At 46.6% G+C, this 27,015-nt stretch overlaps 2 protein-coding genes across 4 annotated transcripts in view; one reads left to right on the top strand and one right to left on the bottom strand.

The window, feature by feature from the left end:
• The window catches only part of LOC128836210 (zinc finger protein 664-like), a 98,274-nt gene that overhangs the window by 10,122 nt on the left and 61,137 nt on the right, over positions 1-27,015 (top strand). The window lies entirely within an intron of this gene.
• The window catches only part of NUCB2 (nucleobindin 2), a 50,368-nt gene continuing 31,462 nt past the window's right edge, over positions 8,110-27,015 (bottom strand). For 2 of the 3 annotated variants that reach the window (XM_054026254.1, XM_054026255.1), the window contains exons 8-13: positions 23,320-23,378; positions 22,184-22,276; positions 20,982-21,071; positions 20,254-20,424; positions 19,825-19,906; positions 8,110-12,312 (exon numbers count right to left, since the gene is read on the bottom strand). In XM_054026254.1, coding sequence (XP_053882229.1) covers positions 12,191-12,312; positions 19,825-19,906; positions 20,254-20,424; positions 20,982-21,071; positions 22,184-22,276; positions 23,320-23,378 — 617 coding nt within the window. In that variant the 3' untranslated portion in view covers positions 8,110-12,190. Of the gene's footprint in view, positions 12,313-19,816; positions 19,907-20,253; positions 20,425-20,981; positions 21,072-22,183; positions 22,277-23,319; positions 23,379-27,015 lie in introns of those variants that run through there. The other variant, XM_054026256.1, reaches the window with a different exon arrangement.

The following is a 27,015-nucleotide window of genomic DNA, read 5'->3' on the forward strand; positions in this document are numbered from 1 at the left end:
CTCCCAGAGGGACCTAATTGAGGGGGTCTGGTCGTACCTACACGCTCTGCTTGAGACGGTGTTCCTGTCCTTAAATAAACCTTCTGCTTTACTGGCTGGTTGAGAGTCGCAGTGAATCTCGGGAAGAGGGGTGCAGGGCCCTAACTCCCCCACACTCCGCAACAACTGGTGGCAGCGGCGGGATCTACTGCACCCCGTGGACGGCGCTTCCTGCAGTAAGTGACTGGGGAGCAGTAAAACGAAGGGGGATTGACGGGGACCAGGCCTGCTGAAGAGTGGGAGAGAGACGGTTATTACCCCTGGGAGTGTGTGACCAGCAAGAAGGACTTTTGCAGTAACAGGGTCCCCCGGGGGGATCGCAGCGAGTGGTCCCAGGGGCGGAGGAGTCTGCAGCTCGACCCTGGCAGAGAGGTGGTGACCTCGAGAAGGGCTGGCACACTAGGGGGCCCCCTGGGAACTGTGGGGAGCTGTGAGCACACAGGCCGGTGAGTGGCCAGCAGGAAGATGTATGCCAAGCGGCTTAAGAGCGACCTGGTGGAGCTGTGCAAGCAGAGGCGGCTGCGCATTGGGAGGCTCACCAAAGAACAGCTCATTGCCCAGCTAGAGGCGGAAGATCGCGCGAATGAACTGATCCCTGTGTCTCAGGGAAGCAGCCTGGCAAATGCAGCGCAGGCACCAGTGTCTGTCCCAGCTGGGAGTGGTCAGCCGGCTGCTGAGGGCTTCCCGAGACCCCTCCTTCCTATGCCTAGGGGAAGGGTGGGGAGGAGCCCAGCAAATACCGAAGGCGCCGTGGCCCCCCCGGCCAGCAGGGGACCCTCCCGGCGAAGCTCGCCGGCCAGCAGAGGATCTTCCCGGCGACGTTCGGCATCCGTGGAGCGGAATTGGCTGGAATGGGAGAAAGAGCTAAAACTGAGAGAGCTGGAGGATCGTGAACAACAGAGACAGCATGAACGGGAGGAGAAAGAGAGACAGAGACAGGAGAATGAGAGACAGCGTCAGCATGACCTGGAACTGGCGAGATTGAAGGGCAGCGAACCCCCGGCTGCGGTGAGTGAGGGGGGACCCAGGACTGCACGGAGCTTTGATAAGTGCATCATGGCCCCATACAAGGAGGGGGAGGACATGGATGACTTCCTGGAGGCCTTTGAGACGGCCTGCGAGCTGCACCGGGTTGATCCCGCGGACAGACTCCGGGTCCTTACCCCCTTACTGGACCCCAAAGCCGTGGCATTGTACCGCCAACTGGGAGAGGCAGAGAAAGGGGACTACGAACTATTCAAAAAGGCCCTGCTACGTGAGTTTGGGCTGACTCCTGAGATGTACCGGGAAAGGTTCCGGAGTCAAGATAAAACCCCTGAGATCTCATATCTGCAACTAGCCGTCTGCATGGAAAGATACGCCAGCAAGTGGGCTAGTGGGGCCCAGACGAAGGAGGACCTGATTAAACTGCTGGTACTGGAGCAACTGTATGAGCGGTGCCCATCCGACCTGAGGCTGTGGTTGGTGGACAGAAAGCCAGAGAACCCGCGACACGCCGGGCAGCTGGCTGATGAGTTTGTAAAGAGCCGGTCAGGGGGTGGCAGGGAGGAGCCCCAAAGGAACAGGCCCGCCGCGATGCAGAGAGAGAGTCACCCTGGGACCTCCCAAAGGGGGAATATGGGGAATCCCCTCCCACGGGGAATGCCCAGCATCAGGGACAACCGACCGGCTCGAGGGGACCCACGGGACATGAGCTGCTATTACTGTGGCCGAAGAGGCCACGTTCGGGCCCAGTGCCCCAAGCTCAAAGACAGACTGAGCAGACCGAACCCGCACCGGGTTAACTTGGTAGAGGCCCAGACGGACGAGGGGCAGGCTTCCCACGCAAGAGGGGCTGGCAGCTTATCAACTGCTCAAGAGAGAGAAGGGCCCCCGGCCAGCTTCTCTGGGGGGCCAGATGCTCCGGATTCAAAGTTCTCCGTTTACAGGGTTGGCGCGGGGCTGTCCCTGCGGAGCGAGTGCCTTGTTCCCCTGGAGGTGGATGGGAAGAAAGTTTATGGATACTGGGACACGGGCGCAGAGGTGACACTGGCCCGGCCCGAGGTGGTGGCCCCAGATCGGGTGGTGCCCAACACCTTCCTGACCCTGACCGGGGTGGGCGGGACCCCATTCAAGGTTCCCGTAGCGAGGGTACACCTGAAATGGGGGGCCAAGGAGGGCCCCAAGGACGTGGGAGTGCACCACCATTTGCACACTGAGGTGTTGATGGGGGGGGACCTAGAGGACTGGCCAAGCAGCCCCCAGACCGCCTTAGTCGTGACCCGTAGCCAGAGCCGGCGAGGGGCACTACGCCCTGACCTTGGGAAGGATGTCCCACCGGAGGCACCGAACCCTTCCCGGGTGGGGAGGGAACACCCAAGGACAGGCCGCGGGGTGGCTGGGGCTTCCGACCCAGCCGACGAGAGAGAGCAGGTCCCCATCCCTTCCCCAGCCGCCGAGTTCCAGGCCGAGTTGCAGAAGGACCCCTCCCTGCGGAAGCTAAGGGGCCTGGCTGACCTCAGTGTGGTACAGACCATGAGGAGAGGATGCAAGGAGAGGTTCCTGTGGGAGAAGGGGTTCCTGTACCGAGAGTGGGCTCCCCCGGGGGAAGTGGAGTCGTGGGAGATCAGGAGGCAGCTGGTGGTTCCCCAGAAGTTTCGCCACAAGCTACTGTACCTGGCCCATGACATCCCTCTCACAGGGCACCAGGGGATCCGGCGCACCAGGCAGAGGCTGCTACAGAACTTCTACTGGCCCGGGGTCTTCACCAACGTCCGGCAGTACTGCCGATCCTGTGACCCCTGCCAGAGGGTGGGGAAGGCCCGGGACAAGGGGAAGGCAGCATTGAGACCTTTGCCCATCATAGAGGAGCCTTTCCAGAAGGTGGCCATGGACATAGTGGGACCTCTCAGCAAGACGACCCGGTCTGGGAAGAAATACATCCTGGTGGTGGTAGATTTCGCCACCCGCTACCCCGAGGCAGTGCCCTTATCATCCATTGAAGCAGACACTGTGGCGGATGCGCTGCTGACCATTTTCAGCCGAGTGGGGGGAAGTCTTGACGGACCAAGGGTCCAACTTCATGTCGGCCCTACTCCGGTGCTTGTGGGAGAGATGTGGGGTCCGGCACAACTGGGCCTCAGCATATCACCCCCAATCCAACGGGCTGGTGGAGAGGTTCAATGGGACGCTAAAAATGATGCTGAAAACATTTATGAATCAGCACCCGCAGGACTGGGACAAGTACTTACCTCACCTGCTGTTTGTGTACAGGGAGGTACCCCAGGAGTCTACCGGGTTTTCGCCTTTCGAACTGCTATATGGAAGGCGGGTAAGGGGGCCCCTGGACCTGATGAGAGACGAATGGGAGGGGAAGGCCACTCCTGACGGAGAGTCGGTGGTGGAGTATGTCCTGACCTTCCGGGAACGACTTGCCGAGCTCATGGGCCTGGCCAGGGAGAATCTGGCCAGAGCCCAGAGGAAGCAGAAGGTCTGGTATGACCGCACAGCACGGGCCCGCGCCTTCGCCACTGGGGATCAGGTGATGGTCCTCATCCCCGTGAGGAAAAACAAACTCCAGGCCGCCTGGGAAGGGCCCTTCAAGGTTGTCAAGCAACTAAACGAGGTAAACTATGTGGTGGAGCTGTCGAACCAGGCACACCACCACCGGGTGTACCATGTGAATATGATGAAGCCATATTATGACAGGGGGAATATGGTGTTGGCCGTGTGTGGACAGTGGGAGGGGCAGGGAGATGACCCTTTAGTAGATCTATTCCCTGGGACAAGAGTTGGCTTCCCCCTGGAAGCAATTCCCCTCTCTGATCGGCTAACCCCTGCCCAGCGAGCTGAGATCGGAGGGGTGCTGCATCTGTACCAACAGCTGTTTTCCAACCAGCCTGGACGCACTAATCTGACTGTCCACCGGGTGCAGACAGGATCGCACCCGCCTATAAAATGCTCCCCCTTCCGAGCCACAGGGAAAACTGCTCAGGACCTGGAAAGAGAGGTCAATGACATGCTGGCTTTGGGGGTGATCCAGCCGTCTTCCAGCCCTTGGGCCTCGCCGGTGGTGCTGGTCCCCAAAAAGGACGGGTCGATCCGGTTCTGTGTGGACTATCGGAAGCTCAATGCCATCACTGTAGCCGATGCCTACCCCATGCCCAGGCCGGACGAGCTCCTAGACAAGCTGGGAGGTGCTCGGTACCTTACCACCATGGATCTTACAAAGGGCTATTGGCAAGTGCCGCTGGATGCAGATGCCAGGCTGAAATCGGCCTTTGTCACCCCTCTGGGGCTCTGAGTTCCTGACCCTGCCCTTCGGCCTCAAGGGAGCGCCGGCCACCTTCCAGCGCCTGGTGGATCAGCTACTGAGGGGGATGGAGAGTTTTGCCGTGGCGTATATCGATGACATCTGTGTCTTTAGCCAGACCTGGGAGGACCACATATCCCAGGTTAGACAAGTGCTGGACCGACTCCAGAAGGCTGGGCTGACTGTAAAACCGGAGAAGTGCAAGGTGGGGATGGCTGAGGTATCCTACCTAGGCCACCGGGTGGGAAGCGGCTGCCTAAAGCCGGAACCAGCCAAAGTGGAGGTGATCAGAGACTGGCCCGCTCCTCAAACCAAAAAGCAGGTCCAAGCCTTTATTGGGATGGCAGGGTACTATCGGAGGTTTGTGCCCCACTTTAGCGCCATAGCCGCCCCCATCACTGAGCTGTGCAAGAAGGGGAAGCCAGACAAAGTGGTCTGGACCGAGGAGTGCCAGGAGGCTCTCCGGGCGCTGAAGGAGGCTCTGGTCAGTGGCCCAGTTCTGGCAAACCCAGACTTTGACAAGCCCTTTATGGTGTTCACCGACGCCTCAGACACAGGACTGGGGGCGGTGTTAATGCAGGAGGATGAAAAGGGGGAGAGACACCCCATCGTGTACCTGAGCAAGAAGTTGCTACCCCGGGAGCAGAACTACGCGGCCATCGAGAAGGAATGCCTGGCCATGGTGTGGGCCCTCAAGAAACTAGAGCCATATCTCTTTGGGCGTCACTTCACCGTGCACACCGACCACTCTCCCCTGACCTGGCTGCACCAGATGAAAGGAGCCAACGCCAAGCTCCTGAGATGGAGCCTGCTCCTGCAGGATTATGACATGGACGTGGTCCATGTGAAGGGACGTGACAACCTGATAGCGGACGCATTGTCCCGGAGAGGGAGCCCTGAACTTCCCCAGGTCACTGGTCAGAGTGACCCCGCTCAGTTCAGTCTCGAAGGGGGGAGAGATGTGACGGAGCAGGGCAGATTTGACCTGGGAATGTTGCAGGGGGGTTGCAGTGGGGATGTGGGACTTCCCTTGAAGGAAGCTACCTGAGCTGTAACCTGAGCCAGGAACGGGGGTGGGGAGAATTAACACCTTCTGCCTGGGAGACTGGACAAAGGAGAGGAGCAGCGGGAGGGGCTTGGAGTTTAGTTTCGGTTGGGGCTGGGTGGTGCAATGCAGGGAACCCCAAGCTGGGGTCTAAGCTCCCTGAACCTCCCAGAGGGACCTAATTGAGGGGGTCTGGTCGTACCTACACGCTCTGCTTGAGACGGTGTTCCTGTCCTTAAATAAACCTTCTGCTTTACTGGCTGGTTGAGAGTCGCAGTGAATCTCGGGAAGAGGGGTGCAGGGCCCTAACTCCCCCACACTCCGCAACAGAAAGGGCCCCCGAAATTGCTTTGCCCCAGGCCCCCTGAATCCTCTGGGCGGCCTGGCCTGGCAAAATAATCTGATGGCCTCCCCGCTCTCAGGGATACTGGGCTCACATACAATAATACAGAGTGATGATTTTGTAAAAAGGGTTCACCCACAGGTGATAAAAGACAAACACTCATCATTTTCCTGTGCAAATTCATTTGAGAGGACTGACCTATCCCCAAAGGAAACTCACACAGCACTTTCAAAAGACAACCCTGGAAACTTACATTCATTACTCTGCTAGATACTAAAAATCATGGACTGAACAGAGACATTGGATTTATGGCTTATTACAACAATCTGTAACCCACTAACCCCTTCTCAGTCCTATGACTGCAGAGGTGTTAAGGGGCCCACTCTACCTTGAATGGTCCCTTATAATATGTGCTAATTACTTATGCTGAACAATCTGTTCCACCTTTCATCTTGGCTGGGAGTACCTTTCCCAGCCCTGAAGAAAAGCTCTGAGTGTCTGTAAAGCTTGTCTCTCTCACCAACAGAAGTTGGTCTAATAAAAGTTATTTCTTCACCCACCTTGTCTCTCAAATGTAATGCAAGCTGTCTTACCCATTATTTCCTTAGGTTGCATCTCAGTTTTTTCCCCATAGTCTTGGCACTAAGTACAGTTTAGATTCTGTCTTACTGTTTTAAGTAAAAAGAACAGGAGTACTTGTGGCACCTTAGAGACTAACACATTTATTAGAGCATAAGCTTTCGTGGGCTACTGCCCACTTCTTCGGATGCAGTAGCCCACGAAAGCTTATGCTCTAATAAATGTGTTAGTCTCTAAGGTGCCACAAGTACTCCTGTTCTTTTTGCGGATGCAGACTAACGTGGCTGCTACTCTGAAAACTGTTTTAAGTGAAGACTGGATATACAGGGATTGTATGTGTAAGACTAATTTGTGCAGGCAGCAGTGGTGGTAGCTGTCATTGTGTTTAGACAGTATTTCTATTTGTCAGGTACTTTGTTCACCTGTACCTCGTCCTAGAAAAGATCCAACCAGGATGGCCTGTACTTCGGGCTCCCATCCCTCCTTTTGCCTGTTCTGGCTGCCTTGGCTTTCTGCCCTTCTGCAGTGCTTCTCAATTTAGCAAGAGGAACTTCCCTAGAACTGGGTCTTTGATGTTGTTTTGTTTAATGAGTCCTCTCATTGACTAACCACAAAACTGCGCCAAAGACATTGCTTCTGCCAGGTTCAAAACCCATCCTATACCCTTCCATGCCTGCTCACTCCAACTCCAAGTGAAAAGCCCAGAGTGGGTGGCAACAGGGCCATGTAAAGAGCCCGTAGAAAGTTTTGCTCTTGGTAAGAGCTAAAATGTTTTCCCCAGCCTCTTGCTATGTTTGCAAATGCAGTACCCAGAAAAAATAGATGCCCAGTATCTCAGACTCCTGCACAAGGGGAAGAGAGTAAGCTTTTAGGCCCTGCCTCATGCCTGGGGCCCTCTTGATTAGCCCACAAAGAAGACCCTTGTGGGAGCATGACAGGTGACCCCCAAGTACCTAGCAATGCCAAAGTTGCTGCTACAAACCAGGAGAGAAAGCCCCATCCAGTTCCTCCCCCTCCCTGCACCTATATGCCCTTTGCCAAGGGGCAGCCAAATTTGGCCCGATCCTTCTTCCCCCTCAACCCCTCCCCTCCCCCCCCGGCCGCCTTATGGGACCCATGATCCCGCCTTTACTGGGCTGGAGCCCGCCACACAGACAAAGGAGCAGCCGGCAGCACCGCCTGGCAGAGCCCACTCCCCACCCCATGCTCTGAGGTAGGGCTGGGGGCTTCGCTGGCCCAGGTCATGGCAGTGACGGGACTGAGTGATTTCCCTTCATTTTCCTCCCTCAGACACTTGCCCCAATAAGGCAGTGCCTCCGGGCAAGGGATGGGAGCCAGCAGGTGGCTGCTGTGACTATATAGGGCAGTGACCGGGCTGCAGGCACTGTGCAGCCACCCACAGTTCAGTGACGCTCGGGCAGCGCCTGGGAAATGTACCCGACCGGCCCGGGTTAATCCCCGCTCCGCAGATCAGGAACTGACCCACAAAAACTGGCACCCTCGTCTCCGTGTTTAGGGATTGTAGGGGTTGTCATGCAGAGGCTGGTCAGACATAGTGTGTATGTGCTGAACTACTGCTAACACCAGAGGGTGTTAAGAATAGATTTGCAGCCTTAACTGTAACTTTTCTTGCAGTTGTGGCTTTACATCAGACTCTCACCATCATCTGAAGGTCCTTTCTGTTGATTAACTTGCCTCCTTCATCAAGAGGCAAATAACATGCAAATTATTTCACTTAACTCAGTGATCACCCCTTTGTCATCCACTCCAATTTCATAGGCACAATTTGGTAAAAAGGAAACACCAGATATCTTGCTTTGAGTTGTTTCAATTTAATCCAGTTCAAATCTAATCTATACAAAGGATGAGGGGGACAACATTTTTTTTTCTACAAATATTGCACCGGAGAATATGAATTTTTACAACATTGACCAACCTACCCCTTTCCCTGCCCCCCCATCCCCAACAATAAAATAAAAAAAATGTGAAATTCAATGTTTACATCTTTTAGAGTATTGGAATTCGTGTCAAAACCAAGTTGCATTAAATTTTCTTGTAATGGCCTTTAAGACAAAATAAAACCAAGTAAGCCTGAAAGTAGTGGTATCCATGACACTTCAGTCCCTGGTACAGCTTTGAAAATCTAGTAAGAGACCCATTTATCACTTTCTGTTCCCCCATTTAGCTATAAACATCATTTTTATTCATACTTATGCCCTTGAGAGGCTCCTGAGAAATCAGTACCATGGTGACAAAAATCTTCAGTTGAGATGCATGCTTGAAGTGGCAAAACTTGTTAGTCTTTCCATGCATGAGAAAGCATCCCCAATAAAATGTTTCATCCAGGAAATAGCAAAAATGAAAGTAACATGCTGCAAGTAATTAAAGCTACAAACATTGCATTTATAAGCATTATTTCAGGTATCCTGCACAACATCTTTTTAAGGCAGAGGGTTCCTGACAGAGGGAGAACTCATAGTGATGCATCATTTTTTATCCTGTTTTTAAAAAAAATACTTAAATGAATTTAGTACTGGAGAAAGGTGCCAGATTGAGAGCACTGATGATTGCTCCTAGAACAAGTGCTGCATGGGTAGCAATAGGGCAAGCTTTCCTACATGCCCTGCTAATATGCCAAACCCTGGCCTGAAGACTAAACTTTTGAGAATAAATTCAGTCTCCATGTCCATTCCCTCCTTGACCTCTTTGCAGACGGTAAAGAAGGGAACCATTTAAGGTGGGCTTTTGTGCAACATAGACAATTGTCCACTAGCAAGTTAGTTAATGTCATGAATGTTTTAGGCCAGACAATTGTCAGTAGGTGACCTTTCACTAGATCCAACAATCCAAAGTCTGCCTGTTTCTTGTAAAAATGTGCTATATCTCATTTTAAAAAAATCTATTTAAAGAGGTTAAATTGATAACATTGTATGAAAAGAAAACAGACAGAATGACAGTAGACCCACAGGAGTTAGTGTGACAGTGTGAACTCCTTTACTGGGAGCTCACCCTACTGGTTGGCATAGAGTGATGCAGCTGCACTATAAAATAGTTGAGTGATTTTGCATGCAGAAAAATGGTGACGCACAACAAAGTGACAAATGGAAACTGGCTTTCCCTGCATCGTTGCGTCAGGGCGGTCACAATAGCTGTGGCAGACACAAAGGTAAGGAAGAGTCTATGTTCAGCACCTAGATACCACAGTACTTTATTAATAACCTTGATGTTTGAAGGTTTAGAATAAAAAAATAAACCTACATAATGCCCATCTTCCCATAAAGCACAAAAATAAGACACTGATTATTATAATCGATCAGAACATAACTAAACAGATGTTGCACTTAGAATAGGATTTGACCAGTGGTGTAGAGTTGGACCATTCTGCCCTTAAATGAGGAGGCTGGGGGAGGAATCTAATGTTTGAGTAAAGCAGTTACTAAGCTTGGAGCATGTGTCTCATAGGGTGTAGGCGTAATTTGTGGCAAATCCAGTTTTATTTTGCATTTAAAAGAAGATCTGTACTGCATTATATATAATTATACTGAATTATTGGGGATTGAAAACAACTGTGATGGCAGAGACTTAACACAGAGAGAAGCTATTATTATTTGTATTGCAGCAGTGCCTGGGGACCTCAGACAAGGATTACTGTTCCTTCCTTCTGGGTGTTATGCAAACTTATGGTCGGATCACCCCTCTAGCGGTAAAACCCATGTGGAGGAGGGAGCAAATCTCCCCAAGTTTCCCCTCATGGACTCCTCTTGAACAGTGTGGCTGAACTCCCATCTCCCAAGAATCAGCTTACAAACCCAACACCGGGGCCATCCATTGGAGAAAGCCCTGTGCTACATCTGGGGTCCTAGTGTCCTGCCATGCTAGTATGACTCTACTGGTCCTGGCTACAACTGCCCCGAACCTCCTTTATGGGGGGATTCCTAGCAAACGGTTGGAACTGCAGAAAAGTAATTCTATCTCTAGACAAATAAATCAAACTGATGTAAAAGTAACAAGGAAAGACCAAGGACCTGGATGGATTGATTTGAGGAAAGGTTTAAAATGTTATACATCTTGAGCAAACTATGAAAGAGATGAGGTGGAAAGAAACCTACCACTGCTTGAACAGTGTCAATGCCAAGGAGGAAAGGAACTGTGGCCTAAATACAATTACCAAGACGAAATGGAGAAAGAAATCAGAACTGATCATCAGGAAAATTATTGTGACAAGCGAGCTCCATTAGACCTTGTGGAATTGTTTCTCAAGGAAGAACATAAATCATTTAAATCTAGATTGGCGAAAGGGAATATGCTCCATCCTGCAGGAAGAAGTCTGCAGTAGCAGGGGGATGAAGGACATCTAATCTCTAATTTCTAAGATGCTACAAAACAAATGTCTGAAAGTTCTTCTGTGGAAAAAAAATACTGCTTGAACTGCTTTGCAAATACCCATCTTTCTCTAGTTACTATGATACATGCTAGCATGCATCTCTCCAGAACAGAGGCTTACTTTTATTTATTTAAAAGCTGACCCATTCCACTTAGCTACCTGCCAACAATGTCACTATAGAATGGGAAGGAAATCTGAATGATCCCAATTGGAGGAAGGAAGGGATGTGTTTTATATAAAAAAATCAGAGCCAGCTTTCTACAAAGGGAAAACATTCATATTAAAGGAACTGGGTTTGGGCTTTAAGATGCTTCCTTTAGGTCTGAAATACGCAATGGATCTTTTTCTATATTTTAGCAAAATTCACAGGTATATCAAATAATTTCTTGTAAAAGCTTGGGTTAACTTGAAGAAACCAGCTTGATACCAATACCAAAAATATACAGTGAAGACATGTGCCTGTTTCAGGGAATTTCATAAAATTATACCAATTGTTGTAAAACTAATGAGAACTACCAATGTGAAACCAGAGAGACTCTAGCAGTCAGAATGTCATGTTTGAAACATACTGTGGATTTTGAAAGGAAAGTTTTACCACAGGAGGTAGGATAATATGCACAGAAAAAGACAGTCCTTTTCTATTTCTCACAATATTTTTTCATCGACCAAAAAAACCCTCATTTTAATAGCATGCAAAATGTTGAGAGCAGCTAGAAGATAATGAAAAAAAGAGGGACAAGAATATTGTCTTAATAGCCAGTCTGCAAGATGAGCACCCAGCTGCTACACTGGATCCATCTTAACAAGGAGGAGGGTTCAAATCAACACACCATAAGTACAGTATTCTATTTTGAAGGCTTACAGTGAAGTTCATAGCTATCTGTAAACGTGAAAAGTATTCACTGTTCTAAAATTCTTTGCTGCAGTTACATTTTTAAAAGTGCAGTTTTCTTGAAATTAATCAGAGCAGGTTTGTATTTATTTGGTCTCAAAGGAGAAAAGGGTTGGCAGCACTGGAAATTGAAGACCTCCATTCCTGGGCCTAGTTTCCCCAAATTCTGAAGTTTAGTGCTTCTGAAAAGTGTTTCTATATGGAACAGGATTAGCTCGATCTCTAGTCAAGTTCTTCGCTTCTCCAGAAAGCGAGTTTCTGATTAATGCCTAACTATTGGTAATAAGGACTTCCTGTGCTTCAGGGACTGAGCTGTTGGAGATTTGCTTACAGAAAATGGAGAGATGCTGCTTTTTTGTTAATTTCTTCCATTCCTCCCCCCCGCTCCCTTTTAGCCTGCAATTGATCTGCCTGTTATCTTTCTCACTGTTGCACTGAAGATTAAATTAATCTAATTTAAACATCAGTTGGGTTTGAATTGTAAAGCTGTAACATTCCCAATGACTTTACAAGCAAGTGAAGAAAGTGGGCAGTTCATATTTCATGCTGTTTCTGTTTAAGTCCCCAACCCCACCCCCCAAAATAATAAAGACGGTATAAAGTTGAGGCACAAGTGGTTAAGGGTGAATTTGAACATGATCACTTCCGGCGGCTGCTTCTTGAACTGGTATGTGCCCTGGTGGTAAAGGCTGATCACCTGCAAGATGGTTTTGTGCATTTCCGACTTGGTGTTCCCCAGCTGTAAAACAAAAATAAGAAACAGTGTCGATCTTTTAAGCAAACTGATCCCAAACTAGAGAAGTCCTTGAAAGAAAATGACAAGACTTCAATGTAGGTGTAGCTGCAATGTGCTTATTGTAAATAAAATGGTCCAGATTTTGCTAATGTGCCCATTAGGTTGCATAACCGTATCAAACATTAGATTATAGGCCAGCCTAGCAGTTGCTTCATTCTCAATAGAGATTTTTTTTTTTTTTTTGGTCTTTCCTCTTTTCCCCTGCTGGCCCAACAGTGGGATTGATGAGTACAGGAATTAAGTATGTACACGTGTATACACACACACGCCACAAGGATGAGTAAATCAGAAGCAGAAACTTTTAAAGGGTGAAGGGTAAGGGGAGCTTCTAGAGCAAACTCAGCCCAATAAAGAGAGAGGCTTTTTATTTAAACAATATAGAAGTTTACTATAGAGCTGAGAGATTATATTAGCAGAATCTGAATTTATTAAACACAGGGTCCAGAATCTCCAAAGTTGTATTTTACCTTAATTTAATCTAGATTAAATCTTCTGCACCAACAAAGGTAGTTACCAATTCTTATCTTGGATACAAAGTGCATATTGTTAGGTATCTTGCAAAGCCAGGCATGGTGGATAATTGGACAAGGCGGAGGTCACAAATGCACCCAACTCTTTCTTCACTTGATAGAAATCAGATTTTTGTTTAAAATGTTGTCATTTCTGATGTAGGCATCCAACGCTGAAATGTTAATGTCTCCACAGAAATGTTTTCTGTCACGTGCCTTGACATTTCATAGCATTTGCATGAAATAGAACGCAATCCACAATAGGAAAAGAACAGGTTAAAGACTCTTGGTATAAATATTTAAGTTAGCAGGGCCTGATGAAGGACCTAGATGAAGCAATCTCAGAACTGATGGTGATTATCTTGGAGAACTCATGGAGGACTGGTGGGATCCCAGAGGACTGATGAAGGTCAAACATAATATCTATCTTTATGAAGGGGAACAAAAGAGGACCTGGGAAATTACAGGCCAGTCAGCCTAACTTCAGTTCCTGGAATGATACTGGAACAAATTATTTAACAATCCATCTGTAAGCACCTAGAGGATAATAGAGTTATACGGAATATCCAACATGGATTTATCAAGAACAAATCATGCCGAACCAACCTAATTTTTTTCTTTGACAGGGTTACTGGCCTAGTGGATGGTGGGGAAGCCGTAGATGTGATCTGTCTTGATTTTAGTAAGGCTTTTGCACAGCCCCTCATGCTGTTCTCATAAGCAAACTAGGGAAATGTGGTCTAGAAAAAATAGGTGCAAAACTGATTGAAAGCCCATACTCAAAGAGTAGTTATCAATGGCTCACTGTCAAACTGGGAGGATGTATCTAGTGGGATCCCGCAGGGGTCTGTCCTGGGTCTGGTACTATGCAATATTTTTATTTAATGATTTGGATAATGGAGTGGGGAGTATGCTTATAAAACATGTTTCAGAGTAGCAGCCGGGTTAGTCTGTATCCACAAAAAGAACAGGAGTACTTGTGGCACCTTAGAGACTAACAAATTTATTAGAGCATAAGCTTTCGTGGGCTACAGCCTTCATGCATCCGAAGAAGTGGGCTGTAGCCCACGAAAGCTTATGCTCTAATAAATTTGTTAGTCTCTAAGGTGCCACAAGTACTCCTCGTTCTTTTTGCTTATAAAACATGTGGATGACACCAAGCTGGGAGGGCTTGCAAGTACTTTGGAGGATAGGATTAGACTTCAAAAGGACCTTGACAAATTGGAGGATTGTTTGACATCAACAAGATGAAATTCAATAAAGGCAAGTGTAAAATATTTCACTTAGAAAGGCAAAATCAAATGCACCACTACAAAATGGGGAATAACTGGCTATGTGGTAATACTGCTGAAAAGGATCTGGGGGTTGTTGTGGATCAGAAATTGCATATGAGCCAACAATGTGATGTAGTTGTGAAAGAAAGGGATATCATTCTGAGGTGTATTAACAGGAATGTCATATCATACATGGGAGATAATTGTCCTGATCTACTAAGCACTGATGAGGCCTCAGCTGGAGTACTGTGTCCAGTTCTGAGTGCCACACTTTAAAAAAGATGTGGGCAATTGGGAGTCCAGAGAAGAGCAAAACAATACAGTGATAAAAGGTTTAGAAAATCTGACCTGTGAAGAAAGATTAAAAAAAAAATTGGGCAAGTTTAGTCTGGAGAACACAAGACTGAGAGGTGACCTGATACTAGTCTTCAAATATGCTAGGACTGTTATCAAGAGGATGGTGATCAATTGTTCTCCATGTCCGTTGAAGGTAGGACAAGAAGTAATTCGCTTAATCCGCAAGGGATATTTAGGTTCCATATTAGGAAAATCTTTCTAAAACTAAGCATTGTTAAACACTGGAGTAGGTTTCCAAGGGAGGTGTGGAATCCCCGTCCTTGGAGGTTTTTAAGAACAGGTTAGACAAACACCTCTCAGCAATGGTCTAGGTATACATGGTCCTGCTCTGTGCAGGGGGATGGACTAGATGGCCTTCTGAGGTCCCTTCTATCCCTACATTTTTATGGTTCTTAAATTAAAACAGTAAACAGCTCTTACATCTTTATTTCCAATTGAGTACATTCTTGTATTTATAATATCATCTGGGATACTTGTATGAAAGGTTTTATAGGCAGAGATGAGAAAAAGGCCGTGCAAAACTGGGTAGAACAATGCTTACAAGTCATGACAATGGAGTGTAACAGGGATGGATTAGATTAAAAGAAAGAGGCTGTAATTAAAAGCAATGACAATCTAAATAAATGTTCCTTCAGCCTATTGACTGTGAGGAGAGAAAGCAAGCATGCAAGATTGCAGAACGGGAAAGAATCATAAGAATCTGCAGTTACAGATGAAAAAGATTTGTTAAGTCATTCAGTTAATCCATGCCAATGCAGGATTAAAGGGACCACATTTCAGTTTCTGTCTCAGGGTAGAGCAAAAACAAAGGGTTTAAACAGAGATATGAAGATGGGGTATTGTCAGTGATTTCAGTAGTATCAAAATTCCCCTACAATACATGTTTTTCCTTTGTGGGCATAAAGCTGACTATTCCCCTAAGCTTTATTTATTTTTATTTAAACTACAGCAAGTGATTTTAAAAGAAAAATAATAGCCACGTCATGTTTATTTTGTTTGTAAATAAATCAGTGCATTTGTATAGAGAGAGACAAAATATATCAACAATAGGGACTTTGTGTGTGTGTGCGTTTAAAGTGTCTCCCTGCTATAGTACTCCATTTTCACAAGGAAGAATACTAACGGTGCATCTACACAGGGATAAAAGACATGCGGCCTGGCCACAGCTGGCACAGCTGCAGCAGCCCGGGCCAACTGACTTGGGCTTACAGGGCTCGTGCTGTGCAGCCAAAAACTGCTGTGTAGATGTTCAAGCTTGGGCTTGCAGGGTCCCAGAGCTTGGGCCCCAGCCCAAGCATCTACACAGCAATTTTTTTTTCAGCCCCACATGCCTGAGTGAGCTGTCCCGTGCCAGCCGTGGGTATTTTTATCCCTGTGTAGACGTAGCCTAAGGGTACATCTACACTTCCACCACTGTAGTGGAATAGCTACGCTGCTGCTGCAGTGCAATAATGTACACACTTCATACATTGACAAAGAGGTTTTTCCATTCAAGTCATTAATGCACCTCTCCGACAGGTGGCAGCTCGGTTGATGGAAGAATTCTTGTGTCAACCTAGCTGCATCTCCACAGGGGGCTAGTTCAACCTAACTACATCATACAGAGTGCAACATTTTTCACAGCCCTGAGCAATATAGTTAGGTCACTCTAATTTTTCAGTGTAGTCCTGGCCTAAGAGAATGATTCCTTATCCTCACACCAAAAAAGGAAAACTGTCTAAGGTGATTTTATGGCCTTTTTGTAAGATCTAATCTCTAATGGGTCTTGAACCAAGGCCTAGCAAGCTGCCAGGCAGCAGATGGCGCTATGCTGCCACCCAGCAGCAGCTATGATCAGCTTGTGCTTCACTACCCATGACCTACTGTGGACACAGACCATGGGAAGTGCTACCTCATGGCTCCCCACCTATATAAACCCAAGGGGCATTCCAAGAAGTGTCCAGGCAACAGTGTGGATCTCCTGTAGTTGCCACAACCATTCCTGCACCCTGTTCTGTGACCTTGGCTTGATTTAGACTTCGCCTCCTGACCCGGACCCTGAAACCTGACTCTGATCCTTGGTATTGACCGTGGCCTGGAACTTAACAGTGAACTCTTCTGCTACTCTGACTGTGGTCTGACCCTACTCTGGCTACCATTGTCAGGATCCTGGCACCCTTACTATCCCTTTCAAATGTCTGATTTAATAGCAAAAGTCTCCATGGCCTAGTTTATGCAAATTGAATCAATTATTCATGTACCGGAGCAACAGCATACACACACACACACACACACGATCGCAAGGATGAGAGTATCCAAATTACATTATAAACACGTTATGACATGTAGAATTTCCTCTTGGATTACTAGCTATTTCCACACACATTTGTTTCCCTCTGAAACATTCTGTCCATTATGTTGTTTATCATCTTGATTCTTTGGAGATTACATTAATTTGCCCTTTCTGAAGTATGTCAGGTTAACAAGGGTAAAGTGAACCTTTGATCCATAAACAGACGTGTTGTCATTTTTTTGAAAATGTGAACTCCTGGTTGAACTTTACTCCCTAGCGTGTCCACAATCTGTGAACTCACTATTTCTTCACCTTCCCTTGAATAACGTCACTTATCATAGTTGGTTGGAAACTTTAGGACTGTAATCAGTTCTTCCCTTTTTCTCTCTCGTTTCCTCTTGTTGGGGGCCAAGGATTTGGCAGATAAAATGCACTGGCTACTTTGGTTTCATCACATTAACTTGATGAACAAACATTGGGGACACACAAACTCCAGTAAGCATTTAAAATAATTGTAATTGATTTTTGAAGGAGATGTGTTTTATGCCAAAACCATATGAGAAACTTGGTATAAATGCTTTGCACTTATCCTAGTAATGGTGACAGCATCAGCAAAACTTAGGGGTATCACTTGTCTAATTGCCAGTGGCATCTTTAACTAGACCCTTCACTTTCACAAAAGTGCGGAGGTGGGGTTCTACGCTTTCTACAAGTTTGTGTGATTGTGTAACCTGTTTAGCCCATATTTTGATCAGTTAAACTAAATCCAATGAAGTCAGTGGAGTTATTCTGGATTTTCCCAGACGTTCAGAAACACCACCTTTTCTCTACCTCAACCCTACTTTTCACTTTTGTCCCTGCTCTTCTAGCTCTTCTCCTACTACATACAGAATTTCACAAGGGTGAATGAGAATTCCCTGTTTATGGAGCAAATGTTCCTAATTTTATGGATAATCAGGATATGAACAGAACTATACAGAGAATACTGTGTGTGGAAACACAGTGATTGAAGACAAAATGTCACCTATGTCAGTTTAACTTCTGTATCCGAAAAGATAATGGAGCAAATAATTAAGCAAACAATTTGCAAACATCTAGAAGATAATAAGTTGATAAGTAACAGTCAGCATGGATCTGTCAAGAACAAATTGTGTCAAACCAACGTCACAACCTTCTTTGACAGGGTAACAAGCCTTGTGGATGGGAGGAGGTGGTAGACATGGTATATCTTGAGTTTAGCAAAGCTTTTGATACTGTCTCGCATGACCTTCTCATAAACAAACTAGGGAAATGCAACTTAGATAGAGCTACTATAAGGTGGGTGCAAAACTGGTTGGAAAACTGTTCCCAGAGAGTAATCACAGTGGTTCACAGTCCTGCTGGAAGGACATAACAAGTGGGGTTCTGCAGGGATCAGTTCTGGGTCCGGTTCTGTTCAATATCTTCATCAATGATTTAGATAATGGCATAGAGAGTACACTTAAAGTTTGCAGACGATACCAAGCTGGGAGGGGTTGCAAGTGCTTTGGAGAATAGGATTAAAATTCGAAATGGTCTGAAGTAAATAGGATGAAATTCAATAAGGACAAATGCAAAGAACTCCATTTAGGAAGGAACAATCAGTTGCACACAAACAAAATGGGAAATGACTGCCTAGGAAGGAGTACTGCGGCAAGGGATCTGGGGGCATAGTGGACCATAAGCTAAATATAAATCAACAGTGTAACGCTGTTGCAAAAAAAGTGAACATCATTCTGGGATATATTAGCAGGAGTGTTGTAAGAAAGCCACGAGAGGTAATACTTCCGCTCTACTCCATGCTGATTAGGCCTCACTTGGAGTATTGTGTTCAGTTCTGGGTGCCACATTTCAGGAAAGATGTGGACAAATTGTAGAAAGTCCAGAGAAGAGCAACAAAAATGATTAAAGGTCTAGAAAACATGACCTATGAGGGAAGATTGAAAACAATGGGTTTGTTTAGTTTGGAGAAGAGAAGACTGAGAGGGACTCAAGCTTTGGCCTCCCTATCCAGGGCCCCAGCAAGTCTAACGCCAGCCCTGGCAACCCCACTAAAATGGGGTCATGACCCACTTTGGTGTCCTGACCCACAGTTTGAGAACCGCTGACCTACAGCCATCTGGATCTCAAAAGGGAAGGTGTTCGGCTGGTAGATCATATGGATAAAGGCTCTTCTAACAAGAAAAGATGATCAAAACTTCTTCACTTCACTGGGCAAATAAAAAATCCAGCACTGAAACCTCTCCTCTGCATACATATTTTTGCCAGCTATTTGGTGGTACATGATATGGGGACAGCCACTCAATGAAGACCTCTTCAGCAGTTGGCTGAAAGTGAAAGGCATCTTGTAACTATTATAAACAAACAGATCCACCCAGCAAATCCATGAGGAAGTACCCATGGGAAAGAATACTACAAGGTCAGGGATCAGGGTTTGCTCCCTTCTGGAGGATACAGGGGGTAAGAACAGCATTAGTTCCTGCAGATTCCCACTCTGCGTTGGCTAACTCATTCAGGGCATAGGGTGAAGCATTAACACCAAGGTTCTTTGTGACACAGGGAGACCCAAAAATAACAAACAGAGGCTGGCTCCCTGTGAATGCCCCAGCCTTCTATGGATACTCTGAGACTCTGGATCTCCTAGATCTCAGGACATCTCTGGGGACTGAAAGGCCACAACACATACTAACTCTGAAATGAGGCAAATCCTGTCTCTATGACCATAGCATGCCTCGGAATCTCTGCAAAAGTGAACTCTGGCTTTTCCAGGGAGGTTATTATTTAATCTCATATTTATTGGGTTTAGTGATATTTTAATAATGTACTTAGACCTCCAGATTACTTTAGAAAACTTCAATACTTTCCTCTTAAAGAAAGCTCAGCAATTTTCCCTAAAATGGATCACTGCAGACAAGTTATACTTACAATTTCACCAGAGAGAAAGGAGCTTTTAAACCACCTTTGAAATGGGATCTTAGATTTAAAAGTTTATGTCCATAATGTAATGTAATATAATTTTACATACGTGGCTGGAATTTCAGTTCCCCAGCTGGTCCCGATAGAGGACTTCCTTGCTGTAGCTTCCTCTGTTCCATCTGTTGTACAACCTGATGGGTAGGGTGTGGGGGGGAAAAAAAACAAGAGGGGTCTGAGAACTCGGCAGCATCAGCTTCCTTTCACCTTGCATAATTTAATGCCTTTGACAGTATGTACACTCATTACATATGATCTTCACCAGTGGAAACATATAGTTCAGCTTCACTGTTTTGTGTAATCTGGAGTTATAGGTTGGATCCTGTTGCAGGAAAAATGAGTTTAAAATTCATCTGCAGCCCTCATGGCTCATACACTACCTAAAGGGACAACGACTCCAGAAGTAGCACCGCTTTGCCTTTCAGAAATTCAGCGAAAGGCTCAGCAAATGGGAGGAATCCTCCTATTACAATGACAGCACCTGCTGAAGTTCCTGTTTTTGAGCCTGAAGCTGGTCATGCTGTCTCTGTAGCTCTTCCTTCTGTTGTTGAAGATCTTCTGCCTTCTTCAGGAGTTCATTTTCCTGCTGCAAAATATGCGTTTCAAATTCCTTCAGCTCCTCTTCAGTGAAGACCTGCTGTTGATCCAATGTCTGCAAGAAAACGTAGAGAACTAAGAACCTTCACACAGGAATAATAAAAATACAACTTGCAAAAGGAAATTAGTAATCTTCACAATTCTATGGCTACGAGCTGGATTCTAAAATTCACCAATACAGAAAATTTTGGTTTGATACTTCCAAAAATATATTGTACTGTGAAGGAATTCATCACTTCTACTTATGAGGAAATGGTTTGAATCCTGCTCAAAATGTGGGATGAGCTTGAAAAAAATCACTTCTCCTGCTTCTAATTGAATTCTGTCCTCCATCCAAGGAAATCGATAGCCAAAATGTTTGTTTTCTGTTTCAAAGGCCTGTGCAAGCAACAGGCTTTCAGATAATCCCCATGATGGCACAAGACCTATTCAATTTATGTTCTTAAATACCTAGATTACATTTTATTTAGCTAATGCCTCTAACAATGGCACATAGGCACATACCAAGGAGGAGGAAAAATGAAAAGTCAGAGACAAACATGACACTTAGTTTCCTGATTAGACTGATATTAACAGTACAGTATGTTCCACCTGGAACATGATATATATTACCTCCCAGCTATCTGGCTCCAAAAATTCTTTTTTCTCTGTAGCTTTCAGGAACTCATGTAAAGTTACTAACCGGTCCTTGTTGACGTCAATCTAGTTAAAGCAAAAACAAAATGTAACACATCTTTGACCAATACAAGAGACTTTGAGGGGGTTGAACCTACATTTATAAATCAACTTAATCATGTGATTGTTTTTTCACGTTAAACCCAGACCTACTTTCATTTTCAAGTGCAAAATTGCAACTTTTTTCCATTGGTTTTGATTCTGCTTTCCTTTCCAAATGCTTGCTTTACTACTGTCTCTCTCACTGGAATGTCTCACTAAGACATTAATGCAGGATTAAGTTGAACACAGTCTTATGTTTCTGAGCTGTCCCAACTGCAAGCCAGGATTTCTAATACATCTATAACCTCGATATCTAGGATTTAGTTCTCTTGGCCTTTCAACTCCAAAAGAAGCTCACACTAAAAGCTGACTGAAAACTTGCTGCCAATAACTGTGATCCATCCTAACCTTCCACTTTAGAAGGAGGGAATTAAAGTAGCAGGAAACCAGTAAAACTGTCCCAGAATCCCGCCTTCAGGGCCTCCCTCTGACTAATAGAAGCACAACCTCAATTCACTCCTCAAGCTTTAGGGAGTACATCTGGATGTAGAAGTGCTGTTTCTGGAGGACACCAGCTCTATAGAGCATCATCCCTTCCCAACACCCTTGGGAAATATCTGCAAGAATGAATGTTGGCATATGTTGCTGTCAGACTCCTTGTGAAGTGGGGGAGGGGTGGATACAGGCAAGAAAGCACTGACAAAATTGTATAAGGCAGGCTAAGGGAACAACACAGAGGCCAGCCCTGGCCAACTCTATGCCCCAGGATTCACAGGTAATATCTGTGGATTCTGGGACATCTGTAGAGATCTCCATGCCTGCTCCACAGCATGATTATTCTGGAACTCAGTAAATGGGAACATGGACTTTACCAAGCAATTTTATCTATCCAGCATCTTTTCTGAATGAGGACAAGATATTGCCTGAGATTGTAGCATAGCATGCTTTGAATTTAAATTGTATGCCTGTGAAGCAGTATATAGTAAAATGGGCAAAATTTCCCTCTGCTGTACCTGGGCAACCTCGCTGACTTCAGTAGGATTGCACAGGTACAACAGAGCAGGATTTGGCCAACTCTGTTAACCTTCAGACCACACCTCATTCATAACATGCTCTCTCATTCTTAGCCTTTCTTCTTCCATTTCCACCATATCATCCTCTTCATTTTTGGGGTCATATACTTTCTCCAGCTGAAAATAAATGTAGTAAACATTAGCTGGAAGAAAGGACTGCTTATTCAGAATAGAGCACATTTGAGACAACGACGTAAAATGTTGCTTAAAAACAAAGCTTCACCAATTTGAACCAGCCCGGACACTGATATGCTTTTGCATTACATTTAGCTGAGGCACTTTTTGACTGAACAGTAAATCTGAAGGGAAATGATTGCTCTAGGTAGAGAAATTATGCTAAAATAAATTATTTTAAGCAGAAAGTGAGCTTTTCAATGGTATGAAGCCAGTTGTTAATTCAAGTGGACTACTGTAATGTCCTCTACACAGGATTATATTTTAAATTCACATGGAAATCTAGACCCTGATCCTAGGATTGCATTAGTGCAGGCGAGGAGCCCAACTGACTTCAGTGGACCCCCATGTGGGCACAGAGGTGGGACCATATAAGGTCAATTGCCGGACCTGGGTGTAAATCTGGTGCTGAACCCAGTGTCCATTTGTTAAGTGGTCTCTCTTTTTGTGCTTATTGTTGTTCTGTACTCCTTGATCTGCACTGGCTACCTATAGTGTTTGGAATGGATTTTTCAGGTTATGGTTTTAACTTACAAAACCATCAGTGGTTGGCAAACACGCATCTAAAAGACTGCCTCTCCCCCCACTGGTCTAGACGAGGAGGCTACTGGCAAGGTGCTCTCTGTAAGGGTTGTGCACTTTAGAATTCACTCTCTGCTTTGGTCCATAATAACCTGAGTTTGTTAACCCTGAGGGCATGTTGTCAGGTCCATCTCATCTCACTGGCTCAGGAGAGTCTGTGGCAGAGCAAGATATTGAACCCATGACTCCTGAATCCCAGCCCTCTGCCTTAATCACTAAACCACTGTTTCTTTCCCTCAATGGTATGCTGAATAATTTCTGAGTGTCAAGGTCACTCAGACCTGGGGATAAATGTTCTTGTTCAGAGTCTAAATCAAAATAAAATAAGTAAATGTCCCTTTAGAAAGAGAGGGGACACATCAATATATTGAATGCTCTGAAATGTTTTTTTTTTTTTTTTTTACCTCTTTAGTAAACAGGGCCTCTAATTCTTGCTCATCCAAGAAGCCATCATTATTGACATCTAGAAAAGTATAAGAGTTGAAAATATAAATTCAGTAAATACAGAAGATAATGAATACAGTAGTTCACAATGGGTCAGATAAGCAGATGCCAGCAGAGAATCTAGAGTGGATTAACCTCTGTACCTAATAAGATGCTGAGTACAGAGTATGACATGGAGATTATTCCACTTAACCGTAAATCAGGCCGTGGTTGGTCTGCACTGGATTTCTGGCAACTTGGATATTTACTTATGATCAGATAAGGCTGCAAGAATTCCTCTAACTCTCAAATAAGAAAAGCTAAAAGACATCTAAAGCTAAAAGAAACTGCCAAACAGGTCATAATGGGGCTCTAGGCCCTCTGTCTTTTGGGGGGATTTCTTATGTTCATTTTGGGGGGATTATTTTTAGCAATTTTTGAGTTTTATGTAGAAGTCCAAAAATGGGTTGTTGTTTTTTTTCAGGGCTTTCTTCTTCTATATACTGTAATCTCTTTGTTATGTTCCCTAGTGTGCTTTAACATAGTACTGTTTCAAACAGCACTATGCTAAAGTGCACTAAGAAACCTTTGGTGTGCACTGTCAGGATCTACACAGATTCCTGTAGTCTGCATTACTGCTCTATGTAAACAAACCCTTAGCTACAAGCAACAATTTCTGCTGTTTTTCCCGTGTCTATTGGATAAACACTGACTTCATTTTTGGGGCGGGGTGTGTTTTTTTTTATTGGTTAAAACCTAAAATAAGAATACCCAGGCCACTCTCACAGTAAGGTATTGCTCAACATGAGAAAAGGTACCTATACTTGGGCAAGATTTGTAAATATATCCCGGACCACCAGGAACCTGTGGAAAAGTTTGGCTAAATGTATAGAAGTTTCTCCAAGCAAATTACAGAATTCTGCTGACTGCTATATAAATACTCCATCCTTCAGGAAGGGACCCAGTTGAGCGTGAGTTTGGCAAGGCATGCCAAAAGTAGGGTTACCATTCGTCCGGATTTACCCGGACATGTCCTCCTTTTCGCGCTAAAAATAGCGTCCGGGGGGAATTTGTAAAGCACTCACAATGTCTGGGATTTCCCCCTCCCCCGGCAGAGCGAGCGGCTGGGAGGGCTGCAGGAAAATCCCGGGCTGGACTCCTGAGCAGCTGTAGAGGAGCCGGAGCCGCCCTGCATTCTGAGTTGGCCTCTCCTGCAACCCGGTCCGGCAGCACTGTGCAGGGCCAGGGACCGGGTTTTGTTGTGCAGGGCCAGGGACCGGGTTTTGTTGTGCTGGGAAGCGCAGCCACGTGTCCGGCTCGGCTCGCACAGAGCCCAACACCCTGTTCTGAGCAGCAGGGTAAGGGGGACCGGGGGCAGGAAGGTTCTGGAGGGGGCAGTCAAGAAACGGGGGAGGGGGCTTTTGGGGGGGGGTGGAGAAAGTTTTGGGCAGTCAGGGTACAGGTAGGGGGTAGGGTCCTGGGGGGCAGTTGGGGGGGGTCTTAGGAGGGGGCAGTTAGGGGACAAGGAACAGGGAGGCTTAGGGGTGGGGTTCTGGAGGGCAGTTAGGAGCAGGGGTCCCAGGAAGGGGCAGTCAGGGGACAAGGAGCAGGGGGGTGGGGAGCTGGGAGTTCTGGGGGGGGGCTGTCAGGGGGCAGGAGTGGGGAGAGGGATCGGAGCAGTCAGGGGACAGGGAGCAGAGAGGTTTAGATGGGTTGGGAGTTCTGGGGGGGGCTGTCAGGGGGCAGGAGTGCGGAGAGGGATCGTAGCAGTCAGGGGACAGGGAGCAGAGGGGTTTAGATGGGTTGGGAGTTCGGGGGGGGGCTGTCAGGGTGTGGGGAGTGGTTGGATGGGGCGTGGGAGTCCCAGGGGTCTGTCTGGGGGTGGGGGTGTGGATAAGGGTTGGGGCAGTCAGGGGACAAGAGGCAGGGAGGCTTAGATAGGGAGTGGAGTCCTGGGGGGCAGTTAGGGGCAGGGGTCCCAGGAGGGGGCAGTCAGGGGACAAGGAACGGGGGGAGGGTTGGGGGTTCTGGGGGGGCGGGAAGTGGGAGGGGCAGGGGCGGGGCTAGGGCGGGGCTCCTCCCGTCCTCTTTTTTGCTTGCTGAAATATGGTAACCCTAGCCAAAAGGAAATTTATTAAATATTTGGTAACTGTGGATCAGTAACTCATGCTACATGACCATCCATTCTTAATCTGAATATTATGTGATATTTTAATGGTTCAGAGAATGTCTAGTCTAATTCAAATAAGTGTTTATATACTATTGTAAGCTGCATCAGAGAACTTGTATGTTAATTTTCAATGAGAAGAACTGGCTATTTCTGTTTTAGTGAAACTGACACAAAAGAAGAAGCTATATGGCTCTACTTAGATTCCTAGGAGAAAAGAAATAAAATCTAATACTTTTTTGAATGTGAAGTAGAGTGGCTAAATTGCATATGATTTTAATATACTCATAAACCAGGATTTAAAAAGGTCAGACAGACAGTTCAGAAATTCTTTGCTTCAGTTGGAGCTGGCATTAGTTTCAGCTTGTGCATTTTTTCCCTTTGTGAACTGGGTGAGTCAAAACCAAACCTAGTTTTCTCCATTTGTTTTTGTTCAGCCCTTCATTAAACCATCAGCACAACGCCAGGCACACTCAGCTGCACCAAGTAAGGGCCTGGCTACACAGTGGGGTAATGTGCTGTACAAGAGTGTTATTTCTAAAGCACACTAAGATGTTGTACTCTCATTGAAAGATCTGAAACACTACTACATTAAAGCATACCAGAGAACCTTTAGCATACACCAGCAGGGTCTATACAGACCAATTAATGCGCTTTAGAAATCACCTGCCATAGAGCACGTTATCCCACTGTGCAGATGAGGCCTACGTGCCTTTGCATACAGCTCAGCAGTGAAGTAGTTAAGTTATGAGATTTAAGGACGTGAACACCCTATTAAGATCAATGGGCAAAGTTTACACCTCTCTGCTACTGTTTCAAGTTCTGGCTGCAGAAACCAGAAATAGTAAAGGCAGCTTTATTTATTTTTTAGAGGACTGTGACCATCCCTGAAGGAGCTCAATTCTTTGTGCTTTTCCAGAGGTAGAACAGGGGTGGGCAAACTACGGCCCAGGGGCAGCATCTAGCCCTTCAGACATTGTAATCCAGCCCTCGAGCTCCTGCCAGGGAGTGGGGCCTGGGGCTTGCGCTGCTCCGGTGCTCCAGCCAGGGAGCGGGGTCAGGGGCTTGCCATGGCTCTGCATGGCTCCCAGAAGCAGTGGCATGTCCCCCCTCTGGTTCCTATGCGCAGAGGCAGTCAAGGGGCTCCGCATGCTGCCCCCACCCCAAGCACCACCCCTGCAGCTCCTATTGGCCAGGAATCACGGCCAGTGGGAGCTGCAGGGGTGGTGCCTGTGGACGGGGCAGGGTGCAGAGCCACCTGGCTGTGCCACCGCGTAGGAGCCGGAGGGGGGACATGCCACTGCTTCCTGGAGCTCCTTGAGGTAAGTGCCGCCCAAAGCCTGCACCCCTGACCCTCTTCCCCTTCCCCTGCCCTGATCCCCCTCCTGCCCTCCGAACCCCTCGGTCCCAGCCGGGAGCACCCTCCTGCGCCTCCAACCTCTCATCCCCAGTCCCACCCCAGAGCCCATACCCCCAGCTGGAGCCCTTGACCCCCGCTTCCTCCCACACA

This window comes from Malaclemys terrapin, chromosome 4 (assembly GCF_027887155.1).
Source record: "Malaclemys terrapin pileata isolate rMalTer1 chromosome 4, rMalTer1.hap1, whole genome shotgun sequence".
NCBI classification, from domain to species: Eukaryota; Metazoa; Chordata; order Testudines; family Emydidae; genus Malaclemys; species Malaclemys terrapin.